Source organism: Glycine soja, chromosome 14 (genome assembly GCF_004193775.1).
Source record: "Glycine soja cultivar W05 chromosome 14, ASM419377v2, whole genome shotgun sequence".
NCBI lineage: Eukaryota > Viridiplantae > Streptophyta > Magnoliopsida > Fabales > Fabaceae > Glycine > Glycine soja.
Genome location: NC_041015.1, coordinates 24,318,565 through 24,332,267, shown reverse-complemented (window position 1 = coordinate 24,332,267; position 13,703 = coordinate 24,318,565). Strand labels below are relative to the sequence as shown.

At 36.5% G+C, this 13,703-nt stretch overlaps 2 protein-coding genes and 1 pseudogene across 2 annotated transcripts; 1 reads left to right on the top strand and 2 right to left on the bottom strand.

Moving 5' to 3' along the window:
• The window catches only part of LOC114384535, a 29,118-nt pseudogene extending 28,047 nt beyond the window's left edge, over nucleotides 1-1,071 (top strand).
• A 10,472-nt stretch (nucleotides 1,072-11,543) lies between these two features.
• LOC114383938 (serine/threonine-protein phosphatase 7 long form homolog) lies at nucleotides 11,544-12,456 on the bottom strand. Its single transcript, XM_028343636.1, has 3 exons — nucleotides 12,313-12,456; nucleotides 11,792-12,223; nucleotides 11,544-11,717 (listed from the first exon to the last, which is right to left on the bottom strand). Exons 1-3 carry the CDS (start codon nucleotides 12,454-12,456, stop codon nucleotides 11,544-11,546), a joined length of 750 nt encoding a protein of 249 aa, XP_028199437.1.
• A 153-nt stretch (nucleotides 12,457-12,609) lies between these two features.
• LOC114383937 (protein MAIN-LIKE 2-like) lies at nucleotides 12,610-13,233 on the bottom strand. The gene is made up of 2 exons (XM_028343635.1): nucleotides 13,075-13,233; nucleotides 12,610-12,972 (listed from the first exon to the last, which is right to left on the bottom strand). Exons 1-2 carry the CDS (start codon nucleotides 13,231-13,233, stop codon nucleotides 12,610-12,612), a joined length of 522 nt encoding a protein of 173 aa, XP_028199436.1.
• Nucleotides 13,234-13,703: the final 470 nt, after the last annotated feature.

Below are 13,703 nucleotides of genomic sequence, written 5' to 3'. Positions count from 1 at the left end.
AAAAATTTGAAGAACATTGTTGCAGAGATTAGTACTAAATTGAAATATACTGACACACTAATTTGACGGGTTAATCTAAGAGCTGTTCTTGTGTTATGATTTCAGGTGAGGCTGAGAGAGAATACTGGACCCTGCTTCGTGGTAATCAAGAAAAGATTCGAGGATGTACAAAATACCGGGGAAGGTACGTGGATGCACTCAACCATGTCTTTAGTTTGACTTGAATAAGTCTTTATTGGTTCCTCACCAACTTTTGGCTTAAATAAGATTTTGGTTGGTGAAAATTTGATCGATTTTGTTATAAAAAAATTATTCAGTTTTCTCTGAAAGTTATGTGCTTTTTGGTCCACAACAAGGGACTAAAACTATATCATTTTGTTAAATGCAAGCATTAAAAGCATAACATTTTTATATTTTTGGCTGCACTTTTTATCCCACGTTTTACTATTTTACCTTAAACAAATTAATTTGGTGCATTTTACCCTCCACTTTTAAAACTTGTAAATTTTACCTTCAGTTGTTGAGCTGATATATGGCTTGCTGACATAAGCATAAAAGTTGGGGGTTGGGACTGAATTTTGCCAAAAAGTAAAAAAATAGGGATAAAATTCCCAAAAAGTGAAAAAAAAATTGGGAGTAAAATTCACCAAAAAATGAATTGAAGATTCTATCTCATATTTATTTATTTATTTTGGGGCTGTTGGGTAGGGGCTAGAACTGAAACTAGAATATTGATTATTGATAAATGTAAGTAACGCATTCTCTTTCATTTATTTGAGGGGAGGACAGCATGGTAGAGGGGGAAAATACTCCCGGTCCAGAGAGAATGTATCTGCAGTAGATCGCCCAAACAAAAGTTAGAAAGTCATAACTTTATTTAATGGCTATAGATAACTTCAGAGATCAGTTTTTTGTGTTGCTGAGAGATATATGGTAAAGCTTGCCGTAAATTTTGATCTGTTTATAACTCTGCATCAAGAGTTGCATGATGTAGTTCTCATCAACTTAGTTTTCGAGGTTAGTTGTAACACTAAATTACTACTATTTTGCAGTTTGCCGTATTATAATTTAATGCATACCTTTATTTGAATTTTTTTTGGGGAAGCTGTTTTTAACTGCCCTATGGGATTATCATTTTTTCTTTTGTATTTAACTATTTGAATGAATCTTGAATAATGAGTGATATTTTCTGAGTTAGTTTATTTTGTGTATTTAAAGCTCTGCATACAATCAAAATGTTATTGGGAAAGAATAAATAAGTGCCATTCATTTGGCCCTTAAAAAGATTTTTATTATTTAGTTCGTTGAAGATTTTTTATACAAAATTTATGGTTAATATAGATATTAATTTTTAACTTTGGCCTCCTTTGACATCAGTGCCTAGATCGGTCCCTGAATAGGGGAGTTGCGATTGGCTCCTATAAATGTGAGAAAAGACATTCTTATCTCTTCTTTTCACTTTTTTTTCACCCCACCCAACCCTTCACTACCCCCCCAATTTTGTGTGCCACCACCTCTGGTTAGATCCAAATTTGTTGCACATCATTAGAGTTGACACTACAGAAGAAGGTTCTTCCTTACATTCTCATGGAAGAAGTTCTTTTGCAAGAATGTACGGAAGAAGATTCTTCCGCAGTTGTAACATTAACTATGGAAGAGCCTTCTTTTGTGCATTCCTATGGAAGAATTTCTTCCGCAAGAGTGCATGGAAGAACCTTCTTCCGCAATTGTTATTTTCAACTGCGGAAGAAGGTTCTTCCGTGAGTTAATTTGTTTTTTGGTTTTTTTAATTTTTAGATTATTTTGTATATGCTTATGTTATATTGGTTAATTCTATTTATAATGTATGTCAAACATAAAATACGCAAGATATTATTATATTAGTTGGTTGAAGTATTGATTTTTTCGCCTAAGTTGAAGTATTTTTTGGTAATATGAACTATGTAGTTATAATGTTGAAATTAGGCAATTAAAAGTTGATTTTTTTTTGTTAAATTATTGATGTAGATAAAATATTTGTATTAGGTTGTTAAATCTTGAATTAGTCGATATTCATTGTTTGAAGTAATTATTTAGTCAATTTAGTTAGGTTGTTGTATTGTTCAAATTATTTAGTTGAATGTTGAATTAGGAGATAATTATAGTTTGAATTAAGATGGACGAAGATCAATGGGCGTATGACAATACGATGTCTGAAGAAGTTGATATGAATTTTGAAGATGAACAATATTGTGGTGTGAATGAAGGACATGTTGATTGTTCAAACGCTTTTAATACTTTTCAGGTAATCATGTTGATCAGTTTCAGTCGTTTGGTTTAATGTATGATTTGTGTAAAAATTAATATGTCAGGGTTGCGTTGTAGGTATTTACAACCCGAGACGACGTTTTGTAGTGGGCTCGAACGGTTGCCCATGAAAACGGTTTTGTTATAGTAATTATGAGGTCTGATACATATACTGGTAGTAGAGGAAGAACTTCATTTGTGTTAATTGGGTATGGAAGGAGCGGTCAGTACAAATGTAGGAAGAAAGAATTTTTTAGAAGAGACACAAGCACTAAGAAATGTGGTTGTCCCTTTAAGCTTTGTGGGAAATCAGTACATGGAAAAGAAGGTTGGATGGTGAAGTTGATCTGTGGGATTCACAATCATAAATTGGCGAAGACCTTAGTTGGACATCCATATGCTGGGAGATTGACAAATGATGAGAAGAATATCATTGCTGATATGACAAAGTCGAATGTGAAACCAAGAAACATCCTGCTAACGTTGAAGGAGCACAACGCCAATAGTTACATCACAATGAAATAAATCTACAATGCAAGAAGTGCATATCGTTTTTCAATAAGAGGAGATGACACTCAAATGCAACACTTAATGAGGCTTCTTGAATGTGATCAATACATTCATTGGCATAGATTGAAGGATGAAGTTGTGGTGCATGATTTATTTTGGTGTCACCCATATGCAGTTATATAATGTGTGTCATCTTGTTTTTTTGATAGAAAATGTCTATAAAACAAATTGGTATAGACTCCCATTGCTTGATTTTGTGGGGATGACACCAACAGGGATAACTTTCTTTGCTGGGTTTGCATACCTAGAGGGTGAGCGTGTGAACAATATTGTATGGGCATTGGAACGGTTTCAAGGCCTGTTTTTAAGAAATGATCACCTTCCTGTTGTTATTGTCACAGACAGAGAGCTAGCCCTCATGAATGCACTGAAAATTGTGTTTCCAGAGTGTACAAACTTGTTGTGCAAGTTTCACATAGACAAGAATGTGAAGGCAAAGTATAAATCGCTAATTAGTCAAAAAAATGTCTGAGAGTACGTAATGGATAGTTGGGGTACTCTGGTAGATTGTCCTTCGGAGCAGCAGTTCCCTGAGCACCTTCAAAAGTTTCAAGTAACGTGTTTCCCGTGGTCAATGTTCGATGACTATGTATGTGAGACATAGATTGTCCCACACAAGGAGAAATTTATCACGACCTGGATGAAAAAGGTGATGCACCTAGGCAACACAACAAAAAATAGGTATTTAAATGTTTTATTATTTTAGTCAAGTTTCTTTTGATGATTGTTAGGAACGTAATTGTTATTAATTTGTCTTGTTTGTTGTGTGTTTTAAATGTAAGGTTGAATCTTCTCATTGGGATATGAAAAAGGTATTACAAAATAGTCTTGGAGACCTCTGTAGTGTTTGGAATGTCATGAACAATATGATGACGCTGCAGCATACTCAAATTAAAGCATCATTCGAAACAAGTACGTATGTCGTTGGACATGTATATAAAAAAACCTTATACAAAAGGCTTCTGGGAATAGTTTTAAGGTACACTTTAAATGAAATTGCGTATGAGTTTGAGCATGTACGCTATTTTGGAAACAATCCATCTTCTTGTAGTTGTGTCTTGAGAACCACACTAAGTCTTCCTTGTGCATGTGAGATACAAAGGTATGATGGTGGCAACATCCCACTCGATGCAGTCCATATGTACTAAAGAGACTTAGTTTTTCAGACCATGGGTTATGTGAGGTCAAAGTCAACATCAAGGAAGAGATTGATAGAATATATAAAAGATTTGAGGAACTTGATGTCTGCGGCAAAGTTACTTTCAAGAGTAAACCTCGAGAATTCACGTATCTTGATGAGAACTCTATGTGTCATCCTCCGTCAAAGGTTAACACCAAAGGTGCACCAAAGAATCTGATGAAAAGAAGCCAAAGATCGACAAAGTGTGATCCGCCATATTGGGAGTATGTTGATTTATCATTCAGTTCAAAACAGCAACACTTCAGTCAGACGTATTGCACCATCTTTTGAACCACCGATGTGACATCCTAGAATTTCTACCCGAAATTTTGTAAGTGCTACATTTAAATAATTAGATATATATATATATATATATATATATATATATATATATTCTTGGTAGAAGTATGTACATTGGGGGAGAAATACGCGGGTTAGACTAATTAACGAAGAGTAATCCATAACTGAACAGTTATAGATTAATTCTCAATTAATTAGTCTAAAAATTATCGTTTTGCGTTCAACTTAAAATTTAACAAAACCAACCTCTGAACCACGCTCAGGGTCTCATTCTGCGCATTTTGATATATATATATATATATTGCCTACTTTCGAAAACGGCCTCGATGGGTGCAGAGAAGCGCGAGGAACTGGAACCAGAGAGGTGACACGCAAACCGAGGCAGGAATTCAGCATCCAAAAAGGTTCAATTTTTCTTCCTTATGGTTGAGTATGATGTCAAATCAAAGGAAAAAGGCGGGCCCTTTTGCTCCACTTAAAATGGGACATGTGGCAATTGCTTTTAGAAAAGAAAATGAAAAAGAAAAGAAAATCATTTTTTTTATAAAAAGCCCAACTCTTCTCTCTCTTCCTTCAGAAATTTCAGAAGCTTCTTCCTCTCTTCCATGTTGCTTTTCTTCCTTCTTCTTCTCCACCATTGTTGCCTCCATTGAAGCTCCAAATTCCTCTTCCTTTCTACCCCAAATTGCAAGGAAAAGCCATTTTCGGAGTCTTGGAGCATACCTCTACTTCGTGGGGCTTTAAATTTCAGGTAAGGGTGGACTTCTTCTCACTTGAAATTTGTGGGTGTTGGGTTTTTGGGAGCTATAATGGGTAGTTCTACTAGGTTATTGCCTTAGGGTAGTTGTTTGTGAAGGAATTTGTTGAAATCATGCTAAACTTGACATGTTTGATGTAAATAAAACTACCCATGCTGATTTAGGGTTTAATAATGATGCTTTGTGATATATGTATGTTTTAAATGTTGATAGAAAACTGGTAGAGAGGATGGGGAGAGTTAACTTAGGGTTAAATGTGAGAATGGTAGTATTGTAGGTGGAAATGTGTGAGATTTTGAGGGTTAGAAAAGCCACATTTGGGGTTAGTGTTAATTGGAGTCTAAAGTGAGTTGATCCTAGTTTAGAATGTCAATTAGGACTTGTAGGAAAGCTTGGGCATAGCAAATGAGAAAAATGAGTGACAAATGTGAAAAAAAGGAGCCATTTCTAGGGTAAATTGGGTGTTGAGAGGTCAAATTTTGAATAGGTGGAGATTTCACCTTAAAACCAGTTTGAGCAAGTCTAAATCAATGTTATAGACTTGATGAAGATAAGAGTTAACCCCTAAATTACCCAATTTTAATTTTCACCTTTCAAACCTTGAGAATTCACTAAAATTGATGGGTTTTGAATACCTATATTTTGATTTACCTTGGTTTGATGTTTGTCTTTGTTTTGAACATGATGTAGACATGGTTTAGGACTTGTAGGATCCAATTTGAGTGAAATTGGATACAAGCAAGCTAGAATTCAAAATCTGCTACATTATGCAGAAAAATGTTGTTAAATTGTGCAGCAAATTTTGCCTATTATGCAGAAAAATGGTTGTGCATTGCTAGTCACGGGAAAGGTAGTACATCTCGTGTTCTAGCAGATCACAACGGTCAAAATTTAGATTTCTGTATTAGGAACCTCCAAAAACAATTTCAAGGTGATCCAATGGTTAACGAATCGAAACGAAGAGAATGTTACTGGGGCATGTGAGTAGGAAAAACTGTGGAATTTGAATGAGTTTTGGGCAGAGTTTTCTGCCTCTACTCTGTTTTCTTGGTTTAGGGTAGTTTCATGACAAATGAAATTGAATTGTTTGGATATGGTGAAACCTTGGAGGGGTTGATGGGGACCCGGTGCCGAGAGGAACGAGGATAACGGCTACGTAGGAGTGCGTGAGCTCAAATTAAAGGTGGGCAACTGGGGATGGTGTGCTTATGCCTGACCTGTGGAAATGGGAGAGTTGATTTGCGCCATTGCCCGATTGCCACCTAGTACCACATATGACGGGTGCCCCATAATCCAATAAGCTTGATGTGAGAAAGCGTGGAAGAGTCAGTCTTCCTACTTTTGTTTGTTGACCATAGAGTGGTACCTGGAGATATGTCGCGGGGGTCAAGAGACCTTGGGGACGTCAGGTGGGGTGCTATTGCCCAAAACCAAGCTTGGCCAATCCCGACCTAACCCGGGCATAGTCAGTCAGTGAGAACCTGCGATGTACCTAAGCAGGCGAGCTCCTGGCAGTCAACCAATAAAAGAACAAAGTCCACGAAGCAAGGAGGCTTGTGTGGCGGCTGGCCAACTATGTATCTAGGTGGTATATGAAAATTAGCTACATGTAATCGTTTACTATTCGTGGGTAATTAGCTTACTTGTAATCGCTAAGTAGCTTCTGGTAATCGATTACCAATTGTGTGTAATCGATTACATAGTATTATAGGGCACTGGTAATCGATTACCAGTTGTGTGTAATCGATTACATAGTGCTACCTGCTACTGGTAATCGATTACCATTTATGTGTAATCAATTACACAGTGTAACTTTTAGATTCTGATGTGCAAAGGCTGTGTAATTCATTTTTGGGCACTGGTAATCGATTACATACTCTGGTAATCGATTACCAGAGAGGAAATCCCTTGAAAAAGACATTCTGACTATGTGTAGCCGTTATGGGACGCATTGTATTGTTACTTGTGTAGGTAGATTTCTTGTGAAAGAGTCTACCCTCTTTCTTTTATCTCTTGTAGATCGCGATGGCAGCGCAGTTGATCCATGATCGTGTTGTGATGGAGTGCCTGGAGGGTGTTTGGGAGACCCTCGAAGGCAATGAGAGGTGCCGATTCCGTGGCACAATTCGACTCACTGCTACTTCATTAGTACATCCAGAGGAACCCGCATGCACACTTCAACAGCCTGTGGAGTGAATACTACCTACACCTACTCCATATCGACTAGTTGAGCCGGCTCAAGTGATAGAGGTGTCATCCTCTGAAGAAGATCTTGAAGAGGATCCAGAGGAATTACCTCTTGAACCTGCTATGGACGCCCTTGACTTACCTATGAATGATGAAGACCCGCTCCCTGATGTTGATTCCCTAGAGGATATTATGTCAGCATCTGAGGCAGACTCTACAGAGGAGAGTGGCCCTGGAGGGACAGCGAATAGTGATGACTCTTCATCGTAGCAGACGGCTCCTTAGACTAGGTGTACATACTTTTTGTGGGTGGGTGTATCTAGTTCAGACTGCTAGGTTTACTCTTTTGATTTTTGGGTGGGTAGACCTATTGTATAGAAATTTTGATGATTGTATATATTGTGGCTGAAGCCACCATAGTTGTTACCTTTGCTCTGGATGTCACTATGTTATTTTGCAAACTCCCATATTTTGGACAGTTTTAGATGATAAAAACAATTATGTTTGATCTTGTTATTTGAAAAGGAAATGTTAATAAATTTTATTTGAAAAGAGTTTACCGACCGCATCTTATATCTTTCACGTGACGACCTAAAATGATGGCTAGTATATTTTTAAAAGAGAAAAATAGTTTGGAGGTTATGAGTGATCAGAGAGAAATGAATCTGAATAGAGTTGTGAACTGGTCATTCAGGACTCTATAATGATAATTTTCCTTCTGAATTTAATTACCATGAAATGAATAACAGTGCAAAAAAAAAAAGAGAGAGAAGAGGAAAAAAAAAATCCCATGGTTTTTGCTATTTAATTTATTACTATTAAACCAGTCATTATTTAGGGACACCACAACCGAAGCTAGCAAGGATGATCCCGATGTTGGATCAATTTGCGCCATTTATACATGGTTTCATTGAAGACATTGTTGATGTGAAAGCGGATGGTAACTATGAATATTAGTCAGTTGTCGCTTTGTTAGGTATGGGAGAAGAATGTTGGGCACTAATGCGCAACGAATTGATTAAAGAACTTGGCAAATGGTCGCAAAATTACATAAAAATCTTTGGTGGCACAGAGAGATTTGACCAGTTGAGGTTGTCCCTACACGTGGATGGGTTATCCAAGGTATGTTGTTTATGCTTCTTTTTTTATAAATAATGTTTACGTGACTGACACATGTATGTTTTTGTGATTTAGATTAGTGTGGACAAGTTGATGGATATAACGGAGATAAGATATGTCATTGCATCAAGATATAATGTAATCCTTGTATTGTTGTCACGACAACAAAGCTACACATTTTTTCCTCTCAGAAGTCAACCACCGCTCGATTCTTCTATGCACCACATGATATGCGTCGGTCATGTGTTTGGAAATCATTTTGTTCAGGTCCATTGAAAATTCATTTACTCAAATATTTTCAATTATTCAATAACTTGGCTTGTTTGTTTAACTTATTATTGTTATTTCACTTACAACAAGTTTATCTCAAAGATCGTTGTCCCTTATCACCTATGGCATTGTTGTGGTCAAGCAATTCATATCCTCAGGCAAAACAATGACCAACTGCATACGTAGGTAGAATGCAGCAGTACTTAAGTCTAATGGCAATTAAAACAACGTATGTAGACCTAAACAAACACTGAAGCTGCAACATTTATGTATCTGTATTTATGATTGAATTTGTCTTGATGTAACATGTCAGTATTGAAATACTAATGAATTGTTGCGTGAACAAATCGATGAGCTGGTCCATTTAAAAGCAATGTCGTGCTTGTCATGCATCAGTGTCGTAACTCACAAAGTGTTGCATGATGTGACTCGACATTCATTGATGTGACAGGACAAGTAATGATGTGATACGACAATGACTAACGTGACATGACATGACTATGAATGATTTGACTTGACATTGATTGACGTGACAACAATTACTAATGTGACACGACATCGAATGACGTGACGTGTCTGTAAAAAGTGAAGCCACGCACTTGCATGCCATGTATATAAATGAGACATGGCCAGGCGCCCATCTGTCGCACATCAAGTGGTATTCACGTTTTGTAAAAAAAAAAAAAATTCGACAACCAATGACTTTCTTAGGAGAAACTTCCTTTCAGATGATTGTCAACTCAAGGTTGGCCTTCATTTTTCCAAATTGATCCGTTATTCACAAGGAGTGTGGGGTTTATTTTCAAAGTTCAACTCCAGTGTCATGCGAGTACCAAACATGTGTGATTATTCAACTCTTAAAAGCATAATACACAACATCCTTCAGTTAAACGACAATCAAGTTGTGGATGAAATTCATTACCGGCAACCACTCGAAGAAACAGGTAACAAAATTCAATTCCAATGTATGCAATTGAAAGATGACATGGATGTGAACACAATGTTAATGTCTAATGATCGATTTTCATGTGTTGGATCGATTGAGTTGTTATACACCGTTGGTAGAACACCAGATGGAATTTTAAACTTACTTGAATGCACTATGACCTCTATTCATGATGCGGTTCTGTATTACAACGGAAGGTGAAACATGCCATGCCAAAACAACTTTGTAGGTTACGCGTTCACAGGAAAAAATCCCCAAAAATTTGATATTCCAAAAGGATGTACCATATATGAACTGAAGGATTTGGTCAAACAAGTAGCACCTAAAGGGAATCCTCCTCATGGGATTCATGAATCTCAACTTGTAAGGCGTTTGTTTTTTCGACAACCTACTCATTTGGAGTATTCTGACAAACTTTTAAAGTTTAAAATTATTGAGCTGAAATCTGACGACGACGTGCTGAAGGTGTTGGTAGAGTCCAATTATTGGAAACAATTTGTGCCAATAGAGTTATGGAAAATGAGGACGAGGTGGTTACGTCGTTGCAGGATTGAATGCTAGTTTTATTTTGCAGTGTTTCATGCGAATTATATTTGTGTCTACCATGTTCAATTGAATGGAATGTGTTAGTGTGTAAACAACTCTTTGTCGCTTTGTTTACGATTATTGTTGTTTGTAAGTGACCCATTCCTTATGTGTATTGTATATGAAAAATGGATGCTTAATGTCGTTGGTACTAATTAATTGTTTTTCTAACTTTTATGACTAATTATAATATATTCAGAATTATGTAAAATTGTTAAAGTATGTTATTATTATAGTAATTGAATAATAAATTTATATAATTACTTTTTATTTTTAAAAATAAATAACTAATAATTTAATTTTAGTTTGAAATCTTATGAAATTATTTTTCCTTAAAGATAAAAATGATATAAATAATTTAAATAATTTCATAAAGAAATATTTTACCGATTAATCTTTATATTATAAGCTCGTTAGAAACACATAAATAATTATATATTAATAATAATGATTCAAACTCAAGATGTCTCACTCCCTTCTTTCTTTCTTAATCATCAAATTAATGTTATAACTCTTACTTTTATTCTATTTATAATACTTGAATTGAAAATGTTAATTAAGAAAATTCAAGCTTTCATTTTTGTAATTTAAACAACAGGCATAACATAATCACTTATTTTACTAAAAATTAAATGATAAACCCTTTTAATCTTTTTTATATATAACTTAATGCATTGGTTTGTTTGCCAAATTTTGTTTTTTTAGTTATTATTTTATCTCAAATTGACGTAAAATGTCGGGGAAGTGATTTTCTTGATTTCACGCTTTTCCTTTTAATTTCTTAAGAAATTAAATCATTTTTTTGTTGGATAATTCAAAAGTAATAAATAATTTGTGTTAATAAAAAATGGAGTAAAAAAATTATATTTTAATTAGTATAAAATATTTCTAAATAACTTATTTATTTATTTTCACTCTCTTTTCCATTATCCCAAATGGGTAAAAAGAATTTTTTTTCATTTCTTTCATTTTATTTCTAATTATTCGAATATTATTTTTTTTACTATATTTTCATCTATTTTTATTCTTTGATTTTTTTCTCTATTTTGAACTCATAATCTACATTAACTTAAAGAAAGTAACTGTTCTTCAAAAATTTTGGAAAAAAAATTCACATGTAATTTTTTTTAATAAATTACAAATTTCTATCTCCCTAGATGAAATAATATTATTTTTTAGTTTCTCCAAAGCGACAGAAAATTACCTTGTTTCATTATTTTATCTTCTCTATTTTATATATTGAAAAATTTAAATTTCAAAGAATGCTCTAAGTATATGTGTCTTATCACATATATAAAGGAATACTAAAATTAAAACCTTAAATACAATAAAAATGTATATCCTATTCTATGCGCCGTCTTTGTCGTGACCTAAGACTTCCATCTGCGGCGTTACCTCTAGCGATCCTGAGGCAACGAGCCATGATGTCATATAACTCAGTGCCTTCAGTGACCATCTTGAGGTTGATGACCAGCTCCAAATCCTCAACGATCACTTGACATCCTTGGCAGTCAACCTCTCAGTCAAAATAACAAAGTATCAGATTTTTTAAAAATTTAAATTATGAAAAACTACACAATTTTAACTTACCACTGAATGCATAGGGAGATCGAAAACTACACAGATCTCCCCCGCGGGCACTAGATGGTCTGAAAAGTGCAGCCACCGGTCATCTATATCAGGACCCGTCAACGAATCACGAACAGGCGGTAGAGGGACGGTCTGAATGTACCCGAACTGTCGAAGCACCCACTCTGGTCGAACATAGACAACTATCTGACCCCATATGAGTTGGCCCGTGTAGAATGAGATCAGGTCGAAGCCCTTAACTCCCCGGTGCTCTGCATAGGGCATCCAATAGGCGTCCGTGACAGTCAGGGCTTCTATACGTACCCGGTATGGGGCTCCCTTGATCCCTGTCATATGAGCCTTACTTGTAAGCCACCTGGAGGCACGTGGGCTAGCCTCAACATAAGCATCATCAACGACGCACTGATGCACCATCGGAAAGTACTCGCATATCTAGCATTACAAACACGAAGTCAGCATCAATAAAAAAAACATGTATTTTGTCCTAGTTCAATTTAAATTATAAGTAACACAATATTTACCTGAAATAATGTCATGTAACCGGCCATCTGTCGTGTAGGGGTCTGCGACGCTTCATTCAGATGGTCGTACAAGTGCACCAATGTTGTCGCTCCCCAAGAGAATCCCCCTGCCTGTGCCAGGTCCCTGAAAGCCTCCAGGTGCATGACATGAACATGTGTTGCACTCTTGTTAGCGAAAAGAGTGCAACCGACCAAGTGGAGGAGATACGCGTGGGCTGCTACAACCCAACGTCTGGCCCGACACCTGCTCTGGTACACATCCCGGAGCCAGGACAACCAAACATGAGCCCCAAATGCCTAACGGGTCTCAGCTCTAGCCTCCTCGAGGCTGACCTCAAGCAGCTCCGTTAACAGCATGACCATATCGGAAGTAACCAGCGGCTCAAAGGTATGTAGTGCGCTAGTGATAGGAAGGTGTAGGAGTGACGCCACGTCATCCAGAGTGATCGTCATCTCTCCTATTGGCAAGTGTAAGGTTCTGGTCTCCCTATGCCACCTCTTGACGAAGGAGGATATAAGTCCAAGATCAGTGGTGATTACCGAACACCTAATCAATGGACTCAATCCGGTGGCCGCAATCATGCCTTCTATCTCAGGCGCTGGTCTTCCAAATTTATCTACTTTTCTACCGTGAGAGACCAACTTCTGCTTAGGTCGTTCCTAAATTGAATAACACATAACAGTTTATAAAAATGTTTATATAAAAAACAATCCAACTATAAATAATTATCATATAATTACTTAACGTCAAAATGTAAGTACCTCTCCACTCCAGATGCTATGTGCCACGTGCTCGGCAAAACCAATCAAAACCAATGGGTCGCGTAGCCCACCAAGAAATCCCTCATCAACAGCAGGTGAACCCTCACTACCATCAGTAGCCACTCCCTCTGCGTCCACAGCATCGACAATGCCAGTCATCTTTGGAGTAGCATCAGACACATGAGGAACATCCCATTCAACTGAGGCACATTCTCAGGTGTCTGAGTAACGTCCTCAGTCACATGAGGAAAATGAACTCGTTGCCTACATACTGAAGCAATAGGCCTATGTTGAGGAACTTCAGGTTGATGTGCATCTTGACTCATGTCTCTGCCTCTACCAGTTCCTAAGGCACGACCTAAGCCTCGTGTTCTAACCATGATTTGAAATCCTGAAGAACATTTACTTTTTTTTGGTAAAATTAAGTATTAAAATAATTGGTAACAAAGCTTTGTCATTACTAATTTGTTCAAATACAACTTTTGTATGTTTCTTACTAATTTTGTCAAATTATGTTTTGTATGTTTCTTGGACATGATCTTGTCATGCGAAATTTGAACATGATCTTCTCATGATATGTGTGACATTGTCACTTGTTGGAAGGGGTTGAGTGGTCCCCTAAGTGTTAC